Below are 25529 nucleotides of genomic sequence, written 5' to 3'. Positions count from 1 at the left end.
GATAGGATCAAAGAAAACCCTAAGGCTTTCTATAGGTATATCAGGAATAAAAGAATGACTAGAGATAGGTTAGGGCCAATCAAGGATAGTAGTGGGAAGTTGTGTGTGGAATCGGAGGAGATAGGGGAAGTGTTAAATGAATATTTTTCGTCAGTATTTACAGTGGAGAAAGAAAATGCTGTCAAGGAGAATACTGAGATACAGACTACTAGGCTAGATGGGATTGAGGTTCACAAGGAGGAGGTGTTAGCAATTTTGGAAAGTGTGAAAATAGATAAGTCCCCTGGGCCAGATAGGATTTATCCTAGGATCCTCTGGGAAGCCAGGGAGGAGATTGCAGAGCCTTTGTCCTTGATTTTTATGTCGTCATTGTCGACAGGAATAGTGCCGGAAGACTGGAGGATAGCAAATGTTGTCCCCTTGTTCAAGAAGGGGAGTAGAGAGAGCCCTGGTAATTATAGACCTGTGAGCCTTACTTCGGTTGTGGGTAAAATGTTGGAAAAGGTTATAAGAGATAGGATTTATAATCATCTTGAAAAGAATAAGTTCATTAGAGATAGCACAGTTTTGTGAAGGGTAGGTCGTGCCTCACAAACCTTATTGAGTTTTTTGACAAGGTGACCAAACAGGTGGATGAGGGTAAAGCCGTGGATGTGGTCTATATGGATTTCAGTAAGGCGTTTGATAAGGTTCCCCACGGTAGGCTATTGCAGAAAATACAGAAGTATGGGATTGAAGGTGAATTAGTGCTTTGGATCAGAAATTGGCTAGCTGAAAGAAGACAGAGGGTGGTGGTTGATGGTAAATGTTCATCCTGGAGTATAGTTTCTAGTGGTGTACCGCAAGGATCTGTTTTGGGGCCACTGCTGTTTGTCATTTTTATAAATGACCTGGAAGAGGGTGTAGAAGGGTGGGTTAGTAAATTTGCGGATGACACGAAGGTCGGTGGAGTTGTGGATAGTGCCGAAGGATGTTGTAGGTTACAGAGGGACATAGATAGGCTGCAGAGCTGGGCTGAGAGATGGCAAATGGAGTTTAATGCGGAAAAGTGTGAGGTGATTCACTTCGGAAGGAGTAACAGGATTGCAGAATACTGGGCTAATGGGAAGATTCCTGGTAGTGTAGATGAGCAGAGAGATCTTGGTGTCCCGGTACATAAATCCCTGAAAGTTGCCACCCAGGTTAATAGAGCTGTTAAGAAGGCATATGGTGTGTTAGCTTTTATTAGTAGGGGGATCGAGTTTAGGAGCCACGAGGTCATGCTGCAGCTGTACAGAACTCTGGTGCGGCCGCACCTGGAGTATTGCGTGCAGTTCTGGTCACCGCATTATAGGAAGGATGTGGAAGCTTTGGAAAAGGTGCAGAGGAGATTTACTAGGATGTTGCCTGGTATGGAGGGAAGGTCTTACGAGGAAAGGCTAAGGGACTTGAGGTTGTTTTCGTTAGAGAGAAGGAGGAGAAGAGGTGACTTAATAGAGACATATAAGATAATCAGAGGGTTGGACAGGATGGATAGTGAGAGCCTTTTTCCTCGGATGGTGATGGCAAACACGAGGGGACATAGCTTTAAGCTGAGGAGTGATAGATATAGGACAGATGTCAGAGGTAGTTTCTTTACACAGAGAGTAGTAGGGGCGTGGAACGCCCTGCCTGCAACAGTAGTAGACTCGCCAACTTTAAGGGCATTTAAGTGGTCATTGGATAGACATATGGATGAAAATGGAATAGTGTAGGTCAGATGGTTTCACAGGTCGGCACAACATCGAGGGCTGAAGGGCCTGTACTGCGCTGTAATGTTCTATGTTCTATACTTTCAAATCAGGATGGTGTGTGGCTTGAAGGGGAACTTGTAGGTAGTGGTGTTCCCACACGTTTGCTGCATTTGCTCTTCTAGGTGGATGAGGTCGCAGGGTACACACTGCTGCCACTGCACATCAGTGGTGGAGGGAGTGAATGTGGATGTTTAAGGTAGTGAGTGGGGTACCAATCAAGCGGACCACCTTGTCCTGAATGGTGTCAAGCTTCCCGAATGTTAGTGGAGCTGCATTCATCCAGGCAAGTGGAGAGTATTTCATCACACTCCTGACTTGTGTTTTGTAGGTGGTGGACGAGCTTTGGGGAGACAGGCGGTGAGTTACTTGCCACAGAGTTTCCAGTCTCTGACCTGCTCTTGTAGCCACAGTATTTCCGTGGCTGCTCTAGTTCAGTTTCTGGTCAATGGTAACCCGCAGGATGTTGATAGTGGGGGCTTCAGCTATAGTATAGCCATTGAATGTCAAGGAGAGATGGTTAGATTCTCTCTTGTTGGAGATTTTCATTGCCTGGCACTAGTATGGCACGAATGTTACTTGCCACTTATCAGCCCAAGCCTGAATGTTGTCCAGGTCTTGCTGCATATGGACATGGGCTGCTTAAGTATCTTAGGAGTTGCAAATTGTACTGAACTTATGTTTTAACAGTATGGTCATAACTGAAAAGTTCCTAATACCTGAAGAGCTCTTCCAGTTCCAATTCACCATCTCCTGCTTTCAGTCTGTTTGCCAGGACACCAAGTGCTAACTTCAGTAGTTTACGGTTTTCATGCTGGGCAAAGCCACACCTGTATGTTTTTAAAAAAAAACACCAACTCTGTTACTGTACCAGTAAAGTTTCCAGTTTCTAATCCTATCCCAGTGAGAAAGCAATTGTTCTATTTTACCACAACCAAATCATAGAACCTCCATCTCCTCTCCTTGCTCACTTTAGTTAAGATGTTATTTTTATCTGCTGTACTGAGAGATTTGCATGTGGGTGTGTGTGTTCCAGTAACCAAGTCATGACAGTTCAAAATAAGTTCTGAGATGGTGCTAGAATATCGTGGAAACTTGATTATTTGGTATAATGGAAAAGACCTTGCAGCAGATAATGGGATTTGCCAACACTTGGATATGCTGTGCTGGAACTAATGATCTAACAGCCGATCAGCCTGTTGATCACAGCTTCCCCATGCCCACGCCTCAACTTCAGACCCAAGCAAGCCGGCCATAAGCACGGCAACTAATGCCCCAAAGTACTGGGATGATCATTAAAAGCAGGATATGCTCACTTCCAGCAATCACATCACCACACCACACCACTGATCTCAATGAAGGTGCTAACTTTGAAAATTAATGCACAGCCTGTCTTTTTAAGAAAATGACTGTGCCAATAATTGGAACATGGGCTGAAAGAAACACCAGCCACTGCATGACATAAGTTTTATTAAACATCTCTGAAAGACCTGTTGATTTTACTCACACAGTGCGATGCATCAGTTCCTTTCAATTAGCCTCTAGCCATCTCCCACTATAGCAAACTCTGTACCTACCAAGCAAACAGCGTGTTCAAGATCTGAAGTAGTAACTGATAGCATGCAGCCATCCGCTGATGCTCTTTTACATCTGCTCCCAGAACATCTACCACACCATTGTTTTCAGCTATCATCACCTGCACACCAAAAACAGCAGCAAATTAAAAAGAAAAACAGTCAGTATTCACCAACACATTCCACAAATTTAAAATAAGGAATTTGTCTTTCTAAGTATTCACTGAAGTTTCAATAAATTAAATCAATTCCAGGCAACATTAATTAATTCTTATATGGGAGGATTTGACCTTATGTGTTCCAACTTGGTAAATTTCCATTCTTTGCAGAAGACTCAAGCAGCTTTTACCCACAGTGGCACTTTCACACAAGGTTAGAAAGCAGTGCGGAGAGGTCAAGGGAGCACATTCCTACTTGGTTCAGAGATGGTCTTGGGGTACATGTACCTGCAGCTTTCATCCTTCATCACTTGAAGGCGGTAACTCACGCTGGGGTAGAGTCCCACTGCTACTCTCCAGTACCTGACTCAAGTAGTCGTGCTTCCTTTTTGAGCCCAGAGTTTGATTGCCAGATGTCTGTTTAACCTTGGGGACCTCAAAAGGAGCTGAATCTTGTTCTGACCTAATATCCATACGTGTGTTTCTCAAAAGAGATCATTGGAATGTAATCAAGATTGGAAACCTAGCCTAACCCACTGGTACAGAGATCAATTGCAGAGCCTGTGTTGCCAACGGGCTAAAATCAGATAACTCAGTAGAGATTAATGAGACCTTTTGGAATTTACATTTCGGTACCATACCATGTGCGTAAATACCCAACAAGCTATCAGCGGAGTATTGTTTCAGTTGCATTTTCAGGTTTAACTTTTTTTTAACTCTATTCTTCCTTGAAGTCCCTCCCTGATGCCACACAAGTACATGCTGGAGTTCTGGACAGAGGGTTTTATAACTACCATAATCTATACAAGAGGAATTTAAGGTAAATAACCCTTCAATTTTCTATCCTTTCCTGTGGACTGTGTCTTCCACTGCTCAGTCCCTTACCATAACACAACTGAGATTGGAAAACATCACATAGGAGAATCATAGGAGCAAACCCACATCCTAACCTTTTAAATTTTATTTTATGCATTGAAGAGAAATCCTATATCGTACTGATCAAGGATAAAACAACTCATGATTTAGAAAAAAGTGTAATTCACCTGCTTTCAGGGTTCATGAGCTAACTCATCACATTTCAACATCTCATTGCATGGCTAATTATATGTCTCCACAGACACCAGCCTTTACCTGAAAGTAATTGTGAGCATTTTCCAAATGGTTACACAATGGATTGAGCAACTCTACAGTAAATTGAGCGAGTGCTTGAGGAGTCATTTGGCGCAAATGCGAAAATCCGACATCTCGATCTCCTTTAACCTATGTGAAGAAGAGAAAATAGTACAATGTGCTTCCAGAAATATAGAGAATTTAATCCTCATTTATTCACAATGCAGCTATCACATTACAAACAAGATAGAAGACACCCCAAGCACATTGAAATAAGTAAAGACTTGCATTTATAAAGCACCTTTCACAACCTCATAATGCTCCAAAGTGCTTTGGAACCAATTAAGTACTTTTGAAACATAATCACTGTTGTAATATAGGAAACATGGCAGCTAATTTGTACATAGCAAGATTCCACAAACAGCCATATGATAATGAACAGACAATCTTTTTTTTTTGTGATGCTGATTGAAGGATAAATATTGGCTAGTACACCAAGAACTTCCTTGTTCTTCTTTGAAATAGTGTCATAGGATCTTTTACCTCCACCCGAGACAGAAGTCTTCTCGGTTTAATGTCTCATCTGAAAGACAGCATCTCTGACAGTGCAGCATTCCCTCAGTACTGCACTGGAATGCTCACCTACATTTTGTGCTTAAGACTCTGGATTGCTACAGTAAAAACATACAACAAATCAGCTTGCATTTTTACAACCTCCACCCACCCCATTCACATAAGGGAATATATTGGAAATAAAAACAGAAAATGCTGGAAATACTCAGCAGGTCTGGCAGCATCTGTGGAGACAGAAGCAGAGTTAACGTTTCAGGTCTGTGACCTTTCATCAAATCAAAGGGAATATATTGGGGCTCCTTGCATGGTTTTTGAAGGAAGAAAGCGATCACAAATAAAAGTAACTTAGGTGGAGAGTTTCAAGGAATGATTAGTGACTAAAACAACAATTATATGTAAGAATGTTCAGGATCGTTTGCTACAATGTTAAGATGCAACTTTGTTTTTCCACTTTGTCCCATTTTCAAATCTACTTTTGATGCTATCTATATTTTCTTCCCTTCTTACTATATTATGCAATTTAACAACTGAAAGATGAAGGCATTCTGTGCCTATATCAAAGCACTGGGGAGACAATGACGCAGTGGAAAGTCGCTGGACTAGTAATCCAGAGGTCCAGGCTGATTCCCTGGGGACACAGTTCAAATCCCACCATGGGTGGAATTTAAATTCAATTAATTCATAAAATCCAGAATTGAAAGCTAGTCTAAGTAATGGTGCCATGAAACTATCAACTGTAGTAAAAACCCATCTGGTTCTTTTGGGGAAGGAAATCTGCTGCTCTGACCTGGTCGGGCCTACATGTGACTCCAGACCCACAGCAATGTGGTGGACACTTATGGCCCTCTGAAATGGTCTAGCGAGCCATTCAGTTGTCAAAGGCAATAATGATTGGCCAACAAGTGCTGGCTCTGCCAGCGACACTCACATCCCATGAAAGAACAAAAAAAAGTCAGCTGGTGACACTTGAGTTGGCTGCCTTCCGCTTCTGGTTTTTTTGGTCTCCCAAAGAACAAGTGCCTCACTCTGCCAAGAACCATCTTCTACCTCCCTCCCCTCGCTAACAGCTTGACTGAGATGAGGACGTTATCATGTAGGAAATATTAACCTATGTTCTCTCACAGACACATGGCATTAGTACAGCAATATGTTTTGACACTGAGCCATCTTTAATTGAAACAGCTAATGTGCAATGCAGAATATGTCAAATTCAAACAGTTCATCAGTTATAATGAGTGACTACAGCAATCCAGTTTTTCTCATGTATCAAGTAAAAATAGAACAAGGATCATTTGGAAAAGGTTTGCAAAGCGGGACCCAATGGCACAGAATACAGTGTGTACATTATAAACTGTTTATGCTATTATCTAGTCAAATATTACAGCATGTGAGCTATTTCATATTATGCTTCCATATTCCAGAGAAGCTGCTCTGAAGATGGGTCTCTGACCTGAAACGTTAACTCTGCTTCTCTCTGCACAGATACTGCCAGACCTGCTGAGTATTTCCAGCATTTTTTGGTTTTTATTTCAGATTTCCAGCATCTGCAGTATTTTGCTTTTATTCCAGAGAAGCTTAATGATCTTTTAAAAAACCAATAATATCCTTCCAATAGCACGTACTTTTTTCAATTTTAATGACTTATGTACCTTTAAGAAGAGCATTTTCTTGGGAGCAGTTGCTACCAACATGTAGTCCAATTTACGAGATAGGTCTTCCAGAAGAAACACTAGTTCTGCTGACCCCAGCTGTACAACTTCAGTAGCCTGCAAGACAAGAAAAACGACCCTCAATATTGATACTGACCCACAAGTCAGCTTGTAATTAACAGCCATTTTAACACTACTTAGCAATTAAATTTATACTAATAATATGGTTAAGTTGATAATGTTACATTACACAGCTAATTATCTCAGAACCGAACTGTATAGGTGATTATAAATCTAATATTTTCTTGCTGTGTAGAAGTATATTACTATTATACCAAAAATAGAATAAAGTGGACAGAATCTTTTTGAACTGCCTTATGAATTTTTAAGACAGCTTTCCTGATGACAAACAAAATAAGGACTATCCATACACTGACCTTGGTGTGCAGCTCAGTGTCCAGTAGGGATTTGGTTACCAGTCCGCATTGTAGGACAAAAAATACATCTGTATCCAGCTCTCTAAAGTAGGCTCTGTAATTGGGCAAGTTCACAAAGACCTTCCCATCTTCAGTGTTTTCCTGCAGAATACATGATAATATTGCATGAAATATCACCTTGATATTTATAGAACACACACACACAGACATTTCCTAAAAGTGTATTGTGGATCATCAATCATTCATTTTACTCTTTTATATTGCAAATAGTGTGGACATTATCAATGATATATAAATCATTGGTCACCAACATCCACCATGTTAACTATCCTAGCAAGCTCCTCTTTCCCCATCCTAAAACAAACATAGAATCACAGAATTGTTACAGTGCAGAAGGAGACCATTCAGCCATCATGTCCACACCGGCTCTCTGAAAGAGCAACTCCCTCAGTTCCACTCTCCTGCCTTCTCCCCATTACCCAGCACATTCTTCCTTTTCATATAACTGTCTAATTCCTTTTTAAATGCTTCAGTTGAACCTGCCTCCACCACATTCTCAGGAAGCGCATTCCAGACTTTAACCACTCACTGCGTGAAAAAGATTTTTCTCATGTCACTTTTGCTTCTCTTATCAAATACTTTAAATCTGTGCCCTCTCGTTCATGATCCTTTCATGAGTGGGAACAGTTGCTCTCTATATACTCTGTCCAGACCCCTCACGATTTTGAATACTTCTGTCAAATCACCACTCAGCCTTCTCTTCTCCAACCAAAACAGTCCTAACTTCTCCAATCTATCTTCATAACTGAAATTCCTCATCCCTGGAACCATTCTCGTGAATCTCTTCTGTACTCTCTCCAATTCCTCAAGTGCGGCGCCCAGAATTGGATGCAATACTCCAGCTGGGGACGAACCAGTGTCTTATACAAGTTCAACATAACTTCCTTGCTCTTGTACTCTATGCCCCTATCAATAAAGCCCAAGATATGTATGCTTTATTAACTGCTCTCTCAACCTGTCCTGCCACCTTCAATGACTTATGCACATATATACCCAGGTCCCTCTGCTCCTCCACCCACTTTAGAATTGTTCCCTTTATTTTATATTGTCTCTCCATGTTGTTCCTACCAAAATGAATCACGTCACCTGCACCTATCTGCCCATTGCACCAACATGTCTATGTCCTTTTGAAGTTCTACACTATCTCCTCACAGTTCACAATACTTCCAAGTTTCATGTCATCTGCAAACTTTGAAATTGTGCCCTGTACACCAAGGTCTAGGTCAATAATATATATAAATCACAAAAAGCAAGGGTCCAAACACTGATCCCTGGGGAACTCCACTACAAATCTTCCTCCAGCCCAAAAAAGATCCATTAACCACTACTCTTTGTTTCCTGTCACTCAGCCAATTTAGTATCTACATTGCTAGCGTCCGTTTTATTCCATGAGCTACAAGTTTGCACACAAGACTGTTGTATCAAACAAACGCCTTTTGAAAGTCCATGTACACCACATCAACAACATTGCCCTCATCAGCCCTCTCTGTTACTTGCTCAAAAAATTCCAGCAAGTTAGTTAAACATGATTTTCCCTGAAGAAATCCATGCTGGCTTTCCTTAATTAACTCATTTGTCCATGTGACTATTTATTTTGCCCCAAATTATCTTTTCTAGAAGTTTTCCCACCACCGAAGTTAAACGGACTGGCCTGTAGTTGCTGGGCTGATCGTTTTTATCGCTTTTTTGAACAAAGATGTAACATTTGGAATTCTCCAGTCCTTGGTCTAAAGAAGACTGAAAAATTATGGCCAGTGTCTCTGTGATTTCCACCCTCACTTCCCTCAGTATCCTTCGATACATCTCATCCAGCCCTGGGGTTGTATCCACCTTAAGTAAAGACAGCCTATCTAATATGTCCTGCTTATCAATTTTAAACCCCTCTAGTGTCTGACTTACCTCCTCTTTCAACATTGCCTGGGTTGCACCTTCTTCCTTGGTAAAGACAGATGCAAAGTATTCATTTAATACCTCAGCTATGCCCTCTGCCTCCAAGTGAAAATCCCCTTTCTGGTCTCTAATTGGCCCCATTCCTCGCTTTTACTATTTATATGCCAATAGAAAACTTTGGGATTTCCTTTAATGCTAGCTGCCAGTCTCCTCTCATGCTCTCTCTTTATTTCTCTTATTTGCTTTTTCACTTCCCCTCTGGACCTTCTATATTCTGCCTGGTTCTCAACAGTATTTTCTATCATAAGCACACTTTTGCTTCTTTATCTTAATCGCTACTTCTTTTGTCATCCAGGGAGCTCTGGATTTGTTTGCTCTACTTCGCCTTCGAGGGAACATACCTTGACTGTGCCCGAACTACCTCTTCTTTGAAGGTAGCCCATTGTTCATCTACCGGTTTTCATGCCAGCTTTCGACTCCAATTTATTTGCCCCAGCTCCATTCTCACCCCATTGAAGTTGGCTTTCCCCCAGTTAATTATTCTCACCCTGGATTGCTCTTTGTCCTTTTCCATAGTCAGCCTAAACCTTATGATACAATGATCACTATCCCCTAAATGCTCTCCTATTGATACTTGATCCACTTGGCCCATCTCATTCCCAAGAACCGGGTCCAGCAGTGCTTGCCTCCTTTTTTGTTGGACTAGCAACATACTGTTGTAGAAAATTATCCTCAACACACTCTAGGAACTCTTGTCCCGCACTGTCCTTTACAGTACTGTTATCCCAGTCTATATCTGGATAATTAACTACCCTATAAATTTTTGCACCTCTCTGTAATTTTCTCTGCAAATCTGTTCCTCCATGTCCTTCCCACTAGCTGGTGGCCTATAAACAACACTGAGCAATGTAACTGCACCTTTTTTATTCCTTAGCTCTAGCCAAATTGATTCTGTCCTCGACCCCTCTGGGATATCCTATTTTTCCAGCACTGCAATGCTGTCCTTAATCAATACTGCCACTCCTTCCCTATCTTTCGTGAACACCTTGTATCCAGGAATATTTAACACCCAGTCTTGCCCTTCTTTGAGCCAGATCTCTGTTATAGCCACAACATCATATTTCCACATGTCAATCTGCGCCTGTACTTCACCAGTCTTATTAACCAGACTCCGTGCATTCACAAACATAAACACTCCAAGTGATCTACAATATGATAAAAAAAAATACCTGGGAGTCATTTCAATGAAATACATTGAGTTTGGATGGATGAGCACTCAAACAGCAATACATTGCACCACAGAATGGTGGGACAAAGATTTACACCTGCAAACTCTCACCTGCTAATTTTCCCAACTGTGAGGCACACATTCTGACCAACAGGGAAAGTAGGATAAAGAGAGAAAGAGGGAGTCATTGCTTCACAGGAACACGTTTGCAGTGAAATTCAGAGCCAAAGGATGCTCTCAGAGCCAAACACCTGCCTGTCCTTGTTAACTGTACCTTCCCTTGTGCACTCTCAGATTGCACTTGACTTTCTTCTGCAGGCTCCTCAGTCTGAGAGCTGTCTGTAGAGGAGTTCTTGTTACCTTCAGATTTCTGCTTCTTATCCTTTTGATCTTGAACAAAAAATACAAATAAAAACAAAAAATTAACTCCCACCAGGCTCTGAATTGACTGGCATTAGACCCTAATCCCCAGGAGTTTTACTATTAGTCTACTGGTACCTAATTTTTTGTTCATTTCCCTCCCTCTTTCTCTGCTGAGGATATTGGCTTCAGTTCCAAAGGCACCAGCCCACTCACTAGTAACCCAGCCAAGTGGCTATTCCTTACCTGTGAGCCGAGGCAACAAGCATCAGCAGGCTATTCAACAGGAATGAGGAACCACAGCAGAGTTTGATCAGTTCACTAACACCTGCATATGCATTCTTTCCCACAATAGTCATTGAATTGTGGTCAGCAGCAGGAAACCTGGCTTACTTTCCTCTCCCTTCTTGCCATCTTGGCTGAGATTGCCTAACTCACTGTAGCCAGTGACTAAAGCTTCGGATTCTGCAACTGTAAAAAGCTCAGATATTCATTGGATAGACAGGCTAGCCCAGCAGTAATCTAGTGTTTCATTTGAAATTGAGTAGGTACTTCAGAACCAATCTAGAGCCCCTTATCCCATCTCTCCAAACATGCTATCGGTCACAGAAAGAGGGGAGATAGGAAAATGGCGACCGCAACAACTAGAGACACGGAGTGCTACTGCCTGAACTCTGGGATGAGATCATGAACCACCCTCTTGGGCACCGATGGTTCATGATCTGGAGAAAAACTGGGACGAGCAAGAGAGGCCTTTTTTTTCTTTCATGGGACGTGGACGTCGCTGACAAGGCCAGCATTTGTTGCCCATCCCTAATTGTCCTTGACAACTGAGTGCCTTGCTAGATCATTTCGGAGGGCAGTTCAGAGTCAACACATTGTTGTGGGTCTGGAGTCACATGTAGGCCAGACCAAGTAAGGACGGCAGATTTCTTTCCCTAAAGGACATTAGTGAACCAGATGGGTTTTTACAACAATTGATGACAGTTTCATGGCATCATTGCTGAGACTAGCTTTCAATTCCAGATATTTATTAATTGAATTTAAATTCCACCAGCTGCCATGATGGGATTTGAACCCCTGTCCCCATGCCATTAGCCTGGGCAGCTGGATTATGCGATCAGTGACATTACCACTACGCCACCATCTCCCCTATCTGGCCCATCATAGCTACCAATTCCCCAAACTACCAGAAGCCTTTTTTTCCCAAAGCTTTGATCACCTTTCTTCCCTTTCTTAGCTGGTGCTGCAGGAGCTATGGTCGGAGGAACCTCAGTGATCTCCAAATCAAAGTTTGCCAGAGGAGGGACATATCCAGGTGTTGCTGAAATATTAAAGGAAATAAGAGCAAGTTAGAACCTTCAAAGTGAACACTAAAGACAGCAGTAGCATTTTAAGTACCAAAATAAAAGATAAGTAGTTACAATGAGGAACAGGGGTGAGATTGACCAAAGGGTCTGAAAATTAGTGGCTGAAGACAAAAAAGGCTGAATTTTTTTTCTGACAAGGAAGCATGGAATTATAGCACTGTTGATGATCTGTAATGAATGCAAATGCTTCCAGGCCAATGTGTAGAATGTAAAATTGTAGAACAAAGTTCCAATTTTTTTTTAAAGCCCACCGGAAAACTATAAAGCTGCCCCAAAGGTCTGAAGCAGCAGTTCCTACTCAAACTGTCAATCAAACTGACAGTTCCAATTTTTTTTAAAGCCAATCGTTTGGTCAAGGTCTGAAACAAAGAAGCCAATGGTGAATTTACGAAACCCCAATGTCGTAAATCTGCCATTTGGGGGAAATTTCTCACCCCTGAAGGAAGAATAGCTTCTATCTGATATCATTTTCAGATTAACTTTGGAAAACGTGTTCTAAAACACATACCCTTTTAACTTGGAGACTTTATAACTTGTATCCAGGTCAAACTGATTGAATTAGTGAAAAGAGACTTTCATCTCAAGAATCATAAATGTTCCAGATTTAACCCGGTTCATGTCAGTCGCACCGGGGCCGATTTACATCCCCATTTTTGGCCAGCAATCAGGTCGCAAAAGCTCAAAATCAGTATCCTGTTACTTTTTGTTATTTCCAAAATATACTTTATTCATAAAAAATTGTAAAAAATACATGACAAAACAGTTCCAGAAAGCACAAAGTCAAATAATACAAAGAGTGCAAAAGAAATCAGTTTTCTTCAATACAGGAGTGAGTTGCCTCACAACCCTTCCATTTCATTTTACATGCTATGCACATTTTACAGCAAAACAAATATTTTCTGGATATAGTTAAGGGGTTTCCCATGGATCCAGCCCCTCAGTTCATCTTGGTGGGCGGGACCTTACACAGTGGTCTTTCCCCATTGAGCCTCTGCCGTGGCTGCCCCAAGCTTTAGTGCAGAGTATCCTGTTACTTTTTTAAAAAATTATATTTCCAAAATATACTTTATTCATAAAAATCTGTAAAATATACATGACAAAACAGTTCTAAACAGCACCAGGTCAAAAATTACAAACAGTGCAAAGGAGATCAGTTTCCTTCAATGCAGGAGTGAGTTGCCTCACAACGCTTCCATTTCTTTTTCCATGTCACATACATTTTACAGCAAACAAATATTTTCCGGATACAGTTTGAGGGGTTTTCCATGGATCCAGCCCCTCAGTTCAGCTTGGTGGGGGGACCTTACACTGTGGTCTTTCCCCATTGAGCCTTTGCTGCGGCTGCCCCTAGCTTTAGTACGTCCCTCAGCACGTAGTCCTGGACCTTGGAATGTGCCAGTCTGCAACATTCGGTCGTGGACAACTCTTTGCACTGGAAGACCAGCAAGTTTTGGGCAGACCAAAGGGCGTCTTTCACTGAATTGATAGTCCTCCAGCAGCAGTTGATGTTTATCTCGGTGTGCATCCCTGGGAACAGCACATAGAGCACAGACTCGTGCGTTACAGAGCTGCTTGGGATGAACCTCGACATAAACCACTGCATCTCTTTCCACACCTGCTTTGCAAAGACGCATTCCAGAAGGAGGTGGGCTCTTCCCCACCACAGCCACCTCGAGGGCATTGTGCAGAGGGGGTGAGACCTCGGGCGTGCAGGAAGGATCTGACGGGGATGGCTCTTCTCACCACCAGCCAAGCTACATCTTGGTGCTTGTTTGAAAGTTCTGGTGATGAGGCATTCCGCCAAATGACTTTGGCGGCCTGCTCGGGGAACCATCCAACAGGATCCAACATCTCCTTTTCCCATAGGGCCTTGAGGACATTCCGTGCAGACCACTGCCTGATGGATCGGTGGTCAAATGTGTTTTTCCGCAGAAACCGTTCCACGGAGGATAGATGGTACGGCACAGTCCAACTGCATGGAACGTTCCGCAGCAATGTGACCAGGCCCATCCTTCGCAACACCGGGGACAGATAGAACCTCAGCACGTAGTGACACTTGGTGTTTGCCTAGAGGTCTACACACAGCTTGATGCAGCCGCACACGACGGTAGTCTTCAGGATGAGGGCGATGTTGGGTACATTTTCCCGCCCTTATCCAGAGGTTTGAACATCGTGTCCCTCCGGACCAGGTCCATTTTGGATCCCCAGATGAAACGGAAAATGGCTCGGGTGACCGCCACAGCGCAGGAGTGGGGTATGGGCCAGACCTGCGCCACGTACAGCAACAACGTGAGCGCCTCACACCTGATGACCAGGTTCTTACCCATAATGGAGAGAGATTGCTACTCCCACATGCTCAGCTTGTGTTGTACCTTGGCTACTCGCTCCTCCCAGGTTTTGGTGCATGCCCCGACCCTTCCGAACCATATCCCCAGCATCTTCAGGTAGTCTGAACTGACGGTGAAGGGGACAAAGGATTGGTCAGCCCATTTCCCAAAGAACATGGCCTCACTCTTGCCGTGGTTAACTTTGGCTCCCGAGGCCATTTTGAACTGGTCGCAGATGCTCATCAGTCTGCGCACAGACAGTGGGTCTGAGCAGAAGACGGCGACGTCATCCATGTACAGGGAGGTTTTAACCTGAATGCCTCCACTGCCTGGGCTTGTCATCCCTCTTATGCTTGCATCCTTCCTAATAGACTCAGCAAAGGGTTCAATACAGCAAACAAACAAGACAGGGGAGAGAGGACAGCCCTGTCTGACACCAGATTGGATCGGGAAACTTTCTGATTCCCACCCATTGATTGAGACTGCGCTACTGATGTTTGTGTAGAGCAGTTTGATCCAATTGCAGATTCCCTCCCCAAACCCCATTTTGGAAAGCACGTCCATCATGTAGGTGTGCGATATCCTGTCAAAAGCCTTCTCCTGGTCCAGGCTGATGAGGCAGGTGTCCACCCACCTGTACATAGGCGATCGTATCCCTGAGTAGCGCGAGACTATCAGAGAACTTCCTGCCGGGTATAGTACAGGTCTGATCAGGGTGGATCACCAACTCCAGAGCAGACTTGACTCGACTGGCTATGACTTTTGACAGAATCTTGTAGTCAGCATTAAGCAGTGAGATGGGCCGCCAATTTCTGATTTCTGCCCTCTCCCCCTTCCGCTTGTAGATGAGGGTGACTATGCCTTTCCTCATGGATTCTGACATGCTGCCGTCCAGGAGCATACTCTCGTATACTTCCAGCAGGTCCGGGTTGACACAGTCCCACAGGGCCGAGTACAACTCAACCGGTAAGCCATCGCTTCCGGGAGTTTTACTCGGCTCGAAGGACTTGATGGCCTTTGTCAGCTTGTCCAGAGTTAGCGGCTTGTCCAGTCTCTCCCTCGTGCTGTCGTCTAAGACCTCTGTGATAGATGACAGGAAGGACTGGGAAGCTCTGTCGTCTGTGGGCTTCGCATCATACAGCCCAGCATAAAAGGATTTGCTGATCCTGAGTATGTCGGACTGTGAAGACGTTACTGAGCCATCTTCTTCCTTCAGGCTGCTGATAACAGAGCTCTCTCTGTATACCTTTTGGAAGAAGTAACGTGAGCATGTCTCATCCTGCTCAATGGAGCGGACTCTGGACCGGAAGATGATCTTGGAGGCCTCCGTGGCAAAAAGCGAGGCCTGCTGGCACTTCACCTCTTGGAGGTCCTCCTTGACCTCGATCCCCATCATCTGCAGCCCGAGCAGATTTTGCATACTTCTCTGGAGTCGGGACATTTCTCTCTGTCTCTCTCGCGCCCTCTGAACAACTTTGAAGATAAAGAACCTCTTGATGTTCTCCTTGATTGCCTCCCACCAGTGAACTGGAGACTCAAAGAGGGGTTTCATGGTCCTCCAACCTTTGTAATCCCTTTTGAGTTCCTCAATGTTCTCTGGGGTTAGCAAAGTAGCACTGAGATTCCATATCCCCCTGCCAACCCGGTGATCCTGTAAGTGACAGTCAGCCAGTAAGAGGCAATGGTCGGAGAAGAACACCGGCTTGACGTCGGTGGATCTGACCGTGACAGCGCAGGACACAAACAGAAAGTCAATCCTGGAACGGGCAGATCCATCCGTTCTTGACCATGTGTATCTACGCTGCGCTCCGTCTGCAGGTTTGCTGAAGACGTCGTGCAGTTTGGCATCTTTTACTGTTTCTATTAGGAATCTGGATGTAGCGTCCAGTTTGCTGTCGTCTCTACCGGATCGTCCAGCTGCATCGATGCAGCTGAAGTCACCGCCTAGGATGACCGGCCAGGACGTCGCCAGCAGCAGTGGGAGCTGCTGGAAGACGGTCAGCCGTTCGCTGCATTGAACCGGGGCGTACACATTGATCAACTGGAGCGGAGCATTGTTGCACATTCCATCTGCTACAAGGAGGCGACCGCCCACCACCTCCATAACTTCTGAGATGGTGAAGTTACCTCCCCGCAGCAGAATACCCAGGCTGGAGGGATGGGAATCATTACCCCCTGACCAGATCGATGGCCCGTGGGACCATCATCGCAACCATTGCCTGTAGGTGCTGAGGTGTGGTATTCCACACTCCTGCAGAAACAGGTGGTCGGCTTTGACCTTGTCGAGATAATCCAAGGTTGAAACACATCGCGTAGTGGATTTAATGCTACGCACATTAGTTGAAGCAATCCTTATACCCATTTTTTAAAGGTTAGTTGTTGCTTCCCATACCATTTGTCCTTGCTAGTCCCAGTCCTTCAGGATGTTCCTTACCCGTAGAGTACGCAAGCTGTTTCACTTTCGCTGGGCTCAGAAACCCCTCCTGATTTTTCATGCAGGGTTTGTTCCGCTGGGGTGACATCGGGGGGTTCTTGTAGGCAGCAAGGATTGGGCTGTCCTCTGCTGTTGCCCTCTGTTCCTCCTCGAAAACATCACTGCTCCCGGCTTCCAGGAGCTGAGTTGCGCCAGACGTGTCTTTGCTCTCGGTGTCCCGGAGCTGGGATGCGCTGGCCATGTCGCTAGGTATGGCACTTTGGGTTTGGGGCACGCCAGGTCCATCACAGCTTCCAGTGCCCGGGGGCTGGGGGCCTTTATCTTCCAGCTCCTTTGAGTTCTGCTGCTTCTTTTGAAGGTGCCGTCGTTCCGGCACTTTCTCGTCCAGTGAAGAGGAGCTGCTGTAGTCTGTCTCAGAAGGTAGCCTCCTCTTGCCACTGGCTTGGGTGGTAGCCTGTTCCGCTTTTGGAGGTTTTTTCTTTGTGGTTTTCCTTTGTACCACTTGCCACTGACCTGTTTGTCCATCTGCTGCCTCCTCCTCCATTGATTCTGTCTGTGGAGGAGGGGTTTCCGGGCGCAGGGTAGGTGCTGGGTTACTGGTTCCAGCTGCCTCCCCTTCTCCTTCTCAGATAGACTTTCCTCACTGCGGAGAAGGTTGCTTGTCTCCTTTCGAACACCGGACGCCTTCGTCGTTCCTTCTCCCGGCCTTTCTTTGGACCTTGTCGCCTGAGCATAACTGAGGCAGCGTTTGGTGCAGGTTTTGTAGAGGTGGCCTGCCCCACCAGACAAGTTGTAACACTTAATCTGCTTACAGTCCTTGATCTGATGGCCTTCCTTCTTGCAGACAACTGTGCCGCAGTTAGCTGCCACGTGACCAGATTTGCCACAGGTACGACAAACTCTGGGCTGCCCAGCGTAGACCAAGAAGCCTCGACTTCCCCCGACAGCGAAGCTGGAAGGAGGATGGATGATGGCTCCATTGGCATCGACCTTCAAGGTCACCTTGACCTGCTGCTTGCTGGTCCAAATCCCAATGGGTCCTTGACATCAGTGCTGCTGCCGGCCACCTCAACGTACCTGGCGAGAAAGGTGAGTACATCCATGACAGGAACATGGGGGTTGTAGAGGCGAATTGTCGCCACCCGGTCGCGTTGTGACGGAAGCGTGAAGAGTGGCTCCACTGTGAGGATCGACAGCGGCGCCAAATTCCCTTTCTCCTTGAACGCCTTCAGGAACCTCATGCATCCTGCCACATTCTTGAACGTCACGTCGAAATATCCACTGCTGGGGAAATCCTGCAGGCAGAAGATGTCCGTAGCTTGGAATCCACAACAATCGATGAGGATTTTCTTGATGAAGAAGGTGCGATCAACCGGTGTATCTCCTTCCTTGTCCTTCATGACCACCCGTACAGTGTTCCGCACTCCCTGGCCTGAAGCTCGAAGATTGGTTATAGCCATTTTACTCAAAGCATACCCAAGATCAAAAGCCACTGATCATGGTCTCTCCTCTGCCAAGTAAATACTGATAAGAACAGATACTACACTTGATCTTAGCCAAAAGGCCGAGAAGCGATCCTGTTACTTTTTTTTTAATTTCCAAAATATACGTTATTCATAAAAATCTGTAAAAAAATACATTACCAAACAGTTTCAAACAGCACCAAGTCAAAAATTGCAAACAGTGCAAAGGAGGTCCGTTTGCTTCATTACAATCGAGTTGCCTCACAACCCTTCCATTTCACATTTGTCATGCCAGATACATTTTTACATTTTACAGCAAATGAAGATTTTCCCGATACAGTTCGAGGGGTTTCCCATGGATCCAGCCCCTCAGTTCAGCTTGGTGGGGGGACCTTACACTGTGGTCTTTCCCCATTGAGCCTTTGCTGCGGCTGCCCCAAGCTTTAGTACATCCCTCAGCACGTAGTCCTGGACCTTGGAATGTGCCAGTCTACAACATTCGGTCGTGGACAACTCTTTGTGCTGGAAGACCAGCAAGTTTCGGGCAGACCAAAGGGCGTCTTTCACAGAATTGATAGTCCTCCAGCAGCAGTTGATGTTTGTCTTAGTGTGCGTCCCTGGGAACAGCCCGTAGAGCACAGACTCCTGTATTACCGAGCTGCTTGGGATGAACCTCGACAAAACCCACTGCATCTCTTTCCACACCTGCTTTGCAAAGACGCATTCCAGAAGGAGGTGGGCAACCGTCTCTTCCCCACCACAGCCACCGTGGGGGCATTGAGCGGAGGGGGTGAGACTTCAGGCGTGCAGGAAGGATCTGATGGGGAGGGCTCTTCTCACCACCAGCCAAGCTACATCTTGGTGCTTGTTTGAAAATTTTGGTGATGAGGCATCTCGCCAAATGACTTTGGCGGTCTGCTCGGGGAACCGAGAAGCGATTCTGTTACTGCCTTCATCCACTTTGGTCCCTTCAGACTGGTGGCCAAGCCTTCCACTGGAAACAGGCAGGGGTCTAATTAATGTCTCTCGGAAACTATGCAAATTTTCAAGTACCAATGGGTGAAGTGTGTGCTGGTACCTGATGCAGAGTAGCCTAACCTGAGGTTCCTTTAAGGAGGCTATTCCAAAAATGGGGCAGTTTTTTTTAATTTTTAAAGTGATCTTTGTAGATCACAAAGGAGCTAAATGCCCAACCCTCTGTGGTGGCTCCTCTGTGGCCCTACCCACTCCCAACTTAACTTGTTTGGCTCGTCTCTGCTTCTGGATTTACCACACCTCACCTCATCACCTCCCTCCCCCCAAACGCAACCACCAATTGCATGTGCAGGTAACTCACCACAAGTATAGCAATAAGACCCAGCAAAAAACACTTTTCAAGCCTCCAGGTACTTTCATCAACCGGGCAGCAGACTCACTCAAACTGCCTCGTGCAATAAATAGAGTCACATCAGAATCAGCCCCACTTTGCTTAATTTGACACTAGTCAACATTAAATTGGCAATTTCAGTTTGAGATAACATGGCATGCTGAAGCTCAGCTGGTGGAACTGTAAACAGGAAGAAAAACTATAGGCAGACCTCACCGTCTCACCTGAAATGCTGTATGGAGACTTCAAAAGGAGGAAGAAATAAAATTTAGAGGTCTAATAGGAAATCTACATTACTGACCTCTTCATTTCAGGTCAAGTACAAATATGGCTTTCACACCACCTTGCAAATACCCACCCCTGCCACACACAATCACCCAGAAAACCCCAAGAGTTGCACAGAAACATGTCCATATAAAATGGTGTAACCTAGACACTGCATGCAGGCAAAATAGCCAAGCATGCATCGCCATTACAGCATAAATATACTGAACCTGCTATGCACTTCTCCAGTAACAACTGCAGCTGGGTAATGTTCTGCAACCGGAGGAGTACCTTTCCCTTCATCTCAGTGTCCTGCTGCTTACAGAATGCATTCACTACCTGGAAAGTATTCAGAAAAATAAATCATGTGAAAACACCATAGATAGAACAATCAGCCTGTGTACATAATCAGTCAGCCACACTGGAATGTATCTTGCACTTGTCTTGCCTATTTAGACTTTGCAATTCAGGGAGTCAGATTAGCAACCAAATCCGTACGTGGCCATCACAGAATGAGTTTTTGAGTTTAAAAACAATTTTTCAATTCACTACAGACTGACACCAGACCAGCTCACTAATAAAGTTGCACTAGCTTTGTTACCTCTCTAAACCAATTGAGGGCATGAAACAGCAGTGAGCATAGAAGTTCCCGCTCTTGTTTGGACAGCGACTCCACCTTCTCCACCAACTCCAAGTTGGTTACATAAAGTGGACAACCTGCAATAAGAGAGTTAGCTGAGTAAAGCCAAATGTCCCAACAATCTTGGTGAAAGTATTAATGTTTTCCACATTACGGGCTGGATTTTGTTGCCAGCCTGACGTCAGGTTTCATGGTGGGGTGCGGGGGCAGTGCCGGAGAATTGGAGTGGCAGCGGCCACCATGGAGCCCAACGCCGGAATGCCAGGCACGATCTACCTGGCAGTGGCAAGGCTCCGTGGCGGCACCTCCATCGCTCTGTGAGGGGACCCTACTTTAAATATTTAAAATACCTCTCTGCATAAATTTAAATGTAATTCGCTGCTATCTTACCTTCAGTTCACAATCTTGAACTCGTCGTGCGGTGCACACTCGCCTTCGCTTTCCCCTCCATGAGAAGCTGGCACCGCCAAGGTGGGGAAGGGGTCAAGTCTGCATGATTTGTATGGGGAAGGGCCGGGGGCGGCGGGAAGGGATCAACTCTGCATTATGTTGAATTGTTTGCAGGGCTGGAAGCCTTTTAAAAATGGCACCAGCACCTGCATCAGATGACACCGTGAACGGCATTGCCATTGTCGCTCCCGCCACGTGATTGGGGGGGCGGGGGCAGCCGCCGTCAATATGTTAAATGGCCGCCCGTCAAGAAATCATGGCGGTGTGGGCCCCTTGCAGGACGGCTGCTATTTTCTGCACCCGCCACTGCTCCGGGCAGCAGGGCAACAAAATCTAGCCCTACATGTCAGTTCATTTTTCCAGACACACATGATCATACAGCACAATTCACTTACATATCTGTGCTATAATCTATAATAATATAATTTATAATCTTTATCACTGCTGAGCAATTCAGACATATTCTATATCATGTACGCTATTCATATTGATATACGTTACATAGTACTTATTACTCCCCAGTAATCTTGTGTAAAGTACATTGTTACAGATATTAAGATACAACACCAATCAAATGAAGCTATTATTCTTGATCAGAACATTTACCAATATTGTTTCTGCGCCCTCTGTCTTCCCAGCTTTTAACAGCCCTGTATAAACATGGCTTGCCCAATGGCTTAGGAGATTTATCTAATGAGTAGCTGAGTGGTACAGATCAGGAAAGTCCCATGTAAGTTAGCTGATCTCAGGTAAGGTAGTGTTAGTGGTGCTGCCCTCAGGTTAGAGAGGGAAAAATAAGCCCAGATTCCTGATTTTACTCAGGGTATAGCAATCGCTGCTCGAAGGCATGGGGCTTTGTGAAAGGACAGAATCAGTGTTTCTCCATCCTTCTACCCCAAATATGAACTTGTAATTCAAACACCAGCACAATGTACTAGAGCCTGGAGCATCCCTCTATCGCAGATAGGTTTATACACAACTCCCAGCACTGTGCACCATATGCACTTGTCATCATATTTGCATTGGTGGGGAATGTACAATGTAACAAAACAAATACAGCACTATGTGATTACAGTTCTTATGACATAATTCTGAGTAGAAACTGAGATAAAAATCCCAACAGTTCATCACTGAATCATAAAATAGTACAGCACAGGAGGCAGCCATTCAGCTCATCAAGTCTGTGCCGGAAGTCACCGCTTCAGAAAACCCAAAGGCTGTGCTGGTGCAAGCATGGTGGTCAACCTGCTCATGTTTGAGCGGTTTTATTTACAGCAGCTGTTCCACACCATTTTAGAAATGGAAACTGCCTGAAAACCCACAGTGCTGTACCAGTACACATTTGAATAGTGTCTGAGGAACCCAACACTACCACAAGACTGGTGAACTTTATTTATTTTTTTTACAGAACTTTCGTGACGATGCAGCTGGTATAGATGGTGTGCAGCTGCACAGTATAAACCACAGCCCCAAGCACAATTCCCCCAATAGGTTAGCTGATCTCTGCTGGCAGTAGAGATACTACAATTGACCCCTATGCCCTGGGAGGGGGTGTAAGGAGGGGAAACAAACAAAAGTAGCAAGGGTCCTGCTCCTGAACAAAGCAGTGCTCCAGAGAGAAACCTAAAATGCCTGATTTCAGCCAGAACATCATTAGGCATTACAATTAACTTCAGTACTTCTGGGCTAGGTGTGATTTGCTTGAATAGGTGGTTGAAGAAACAGTAAATGGGATATGGGAACAGAGCAGGCACATAGGGTTAGGTCTAAAACAAAAGCAGCATACTGTGGATGCTGAAATCTGAAATTTAACGGAATGCTGGATAACACTCGGAAGGTCTGGCAGCATTCATGGAGAAAGAAACAGATTAAGCATTTCAGGTCGCTGATCTTTCATTAGAACTGGCATCGACCTGAAACGCTAACTCTGTTTCTCTCTCCACAGATGCTGCATGATCTGCTAAGCGTTTCCAACATTTTCTGTTTTTATTTAGGATTGGGACTACCACTCATGTGAAGGATGAACAGCAACACTGACAGGTTAGGCCAAATAGCCTATTTCTGTGTTCTAATTTTGATGTAGTTCAGTGGAAGGCATGTTGGATAAGAATGGGTCCTTGATACTCACTGTCTACACTCACATATGAAGACTGGTCATTTGGGAGGGGTACTGGATAATTACATAGTATTTACAGCACAGGAACAGGCCATTTAGCCCAACAGGTTCACATTCTTCACACGCCTCCTCCCACCCCACTTCATCCAACCCATCAGCATGTCCTACTATTTCTTTCTCCCTCACGTTTACCTAGCGTCCCTTAAAAGCATCCATGCTGTCTGTCTCAACTGCTCCTTGCAATAGTGAGCTCCACATTCTAACTACTCTTGGGTAAAGAAGTTTCTCCTAAATTCCCTTCTGGATTTATCAGTGACTGTCTTATATTGATGGTCCCTAATGTCCTTGGAACTGTGCCGTAACAAGATTTTATACCTTCAGAAGAGGGAAGAAGGCAATAAATAAAAGGAAGTTTTTAAAAAAAATACAATTTTGACCTTCACACTTGTGAATTACAGATTTCTGTTCATTAGCAAATCTACCAATCTGGAAAAACTGGAATTGAAAAATTACTGTGCCCTTAATTTGACAAGTGTGTAGAACATGTTACTATGCAACACAACTTTAATTAGTGTTACAATGCTGCAGTAATAGGTATCACCACCAGAGAACCCTCTTGAGCCACAATGAGGTTCTATCAAGTTTTGCATCTGATGATACCTTTCTCCACAAATATTTTGAATTCACCATGGAAAACAAATGAAGAAATATTGTCAAACAGGTGCTTTGACACATTTTGTTCTGGACAGGAAGTGGGATGTCAGTGCAGGGAAATGAAATTTTTTTTTAAACATAGTCTGCAGTTAATTGCCTCCTGACTTACATTTCGGTCTTCCACTCATATTGTACAAGGGAATTCTCCTGATCCCTCACTCTGCTCCTGTACAATGGAACGCTCCCTCCTCCTGGCTACCTCCCACTACTCTCAAAAATCTACTCAAAACCCTCCTCTTTTACCATGCCTCTGGTTCCCCTCCTCAACCCCACCCCAAGATGATCAGCCATGTGCATTTCCTCCTTACTGTAAAGGCATGTGAAGATCGTGTTATAAATGCAAGTTGTTCTTGGATCACAGAAAGGTCAGCACCCACAACTGGCAGGCCCCAGCAATGGAAGTACTTTCCCATATGGTGTCACAGTGTATTGGAGCTCTGATGCAGAGTATCGCAGGAGAGGAATGAAGACATGAAAAGTGAGCAGCAGCAGACCAGAGCTTCATGGGCGAGAACAGAAGATATAAAACCAGATTAGCAGCAGCAGAGACTAGTGCATCACGGGAGAGAAATGAAGATGTAGAAACAGCATGGTGGCAGCAGCAGAAAGACCAGAGCAGTGGAGGAGAAGACTGAAGATGTATTAACAGTGTAGCAGCAGCAGCAGAGTCCACAGCACTGTGGGACTGAAAAGCAGACCACAAATTATACACACAAAAAAATCAAGGAATGATGTTGCAGGACAGCAGGTAGATGATTGGTTGGTGTGTACTGCAGCTGTATTCCTGCTCTTTAAGCTAGGAAGGTGTGTCAAACTCAGTGCTAGGAATGTGTAACTTACTATTAGTTATTTCTGTTAAGTTTAGTTAGCCTAATAAATAGAGGAATGGCAGGGCACCTCAGAACAATGGAGTGCACATTCTGTTCTATGTGGACACTTCTTGTGTCCCGGACAACGACATTTGCAGGAAGTGTCGTCAGCTTGAGCAGCAGCTGACATCACTGTGGTGCGTCTATGAGGATGAGAGCTATGAAAATAGCCCGTTGCTGGAGGTGGTCACCCCACAGCTTAAGGGTGTGCAGGCAGAGGGGGAGTCACCTGAGTGCATCTCCAACCAGTATTCAGTCCTGGAAACTGGGGAGAGTGATGGTTCCTCTGAGGAGTGCAGCCAGAGTCAAGTCCTTGGCACCATGTGTGGCTCAGCTGTACAGAGCGGCAGGAAAGATAGGGAAAGCAATAAGTGCAAGGAGATTCTACAGTCGGGAGCAGAAAGGTATTTCTATGGCTGCAGACATGAATCCGGGTTGGTGCGTTGTCTCCCTGGTGTCGGCGTCAAGGATGTCACTGAGCAGTTGCACAGAACTCTGCAGCTGGGGGTGGGGGGGATGAACAGCCAGAGGTCGTGGTCCATATCGGTACTAACAACAGAGGCAGAAAGAGGGATGATGTCCTGTAGGCAGATTTTAGGGAGCCAAGAAGGAGACTCACCAGCAGGACCTCAAAAGGTAGTAATCTCTGGATTATTCCCAGTCCCACACGCTAGTGAGAATAGAATCAGGAGGATAGAGCAGATGAAT

The 25529-nt window shown here is 44.8% G+C and overlaps 1 protein-coding gene and 1 pseudogene across 3 annotated transcripts in view; both read right to left on the bottom strand.

Moving 5' to 3' along the window:
• The window catches only part of fancd2 (FA complementation group D2), a 99668-nt gene that overhangs the window by 34894 nt on the left and 39245 nt on the right, over nucleotides 1–25529 (bottom strand). For all 3 annotated transcript variants that reach the window (XM_068052083.1, XM_068052082.1, XM_068052084.1), the window contains 9 exons: nucleotides 20634–20749; nucleotides 20263–20371; nucleotides 12031–12132; nucleotides 10723–10838; nucleotides 7271–7411; nucleotides 6834–6950; nucleotides 4633–4761; nucleotides 3347–3465; nucleotides 2489–2599 (listed from right to left, as the gene is read on the bottom strand). In XM_068052083.1, the coding sequence (XP_067908184.1) occupies nucleotides 2489–2599; nucleotides 3347–3465; nucleotides 4633–4761; nucleotides 6834–6950; nucleotides 7271–7411; nucleotides 10723–10838; nucleotides 12031–12132; nucleotides 20263–20371; nucleotides 20634–20749 (1060 nt within the window). The remainder of the gene's footprint in view (nucleotides 1–2488; nucleotides 2600–3346; nucleotides 3466–4632; nucleotides 4762–6833; nucleotides 6951–7270; nucleotides 7412–10722; nucleotides 10839–12030; nucleotides 12133–20262; nucleotides 20372–20633; nucleotides 20750–25529) is intronic.
• LOC137380452 (U2 spliceosomal RNA) lies at nucleotides 18385–18515 on the bottom strand (annotated as a pseudogene).

The sequence above is a fragment of the Heterodontus francisci genome, chromosome 19 (assembly GCF_036365525.1).
Source record: "Heterodontus francisci isolate sHetFra1 chromosome 19, sHetFra1.hap1, whole genome shotgun sequence".
NCBI lineage: Eukaryota > Metazoa > Chordata > Chondrichthyes > Heterodontiformes > Heterodontidae > Heterodontus > Heterodontus francisci.
The sequence above is the reverse complement of the archived record's forward strand: the minus strand, read 5'-3'. Positions and strand labels throughout refer to the sequence as shown.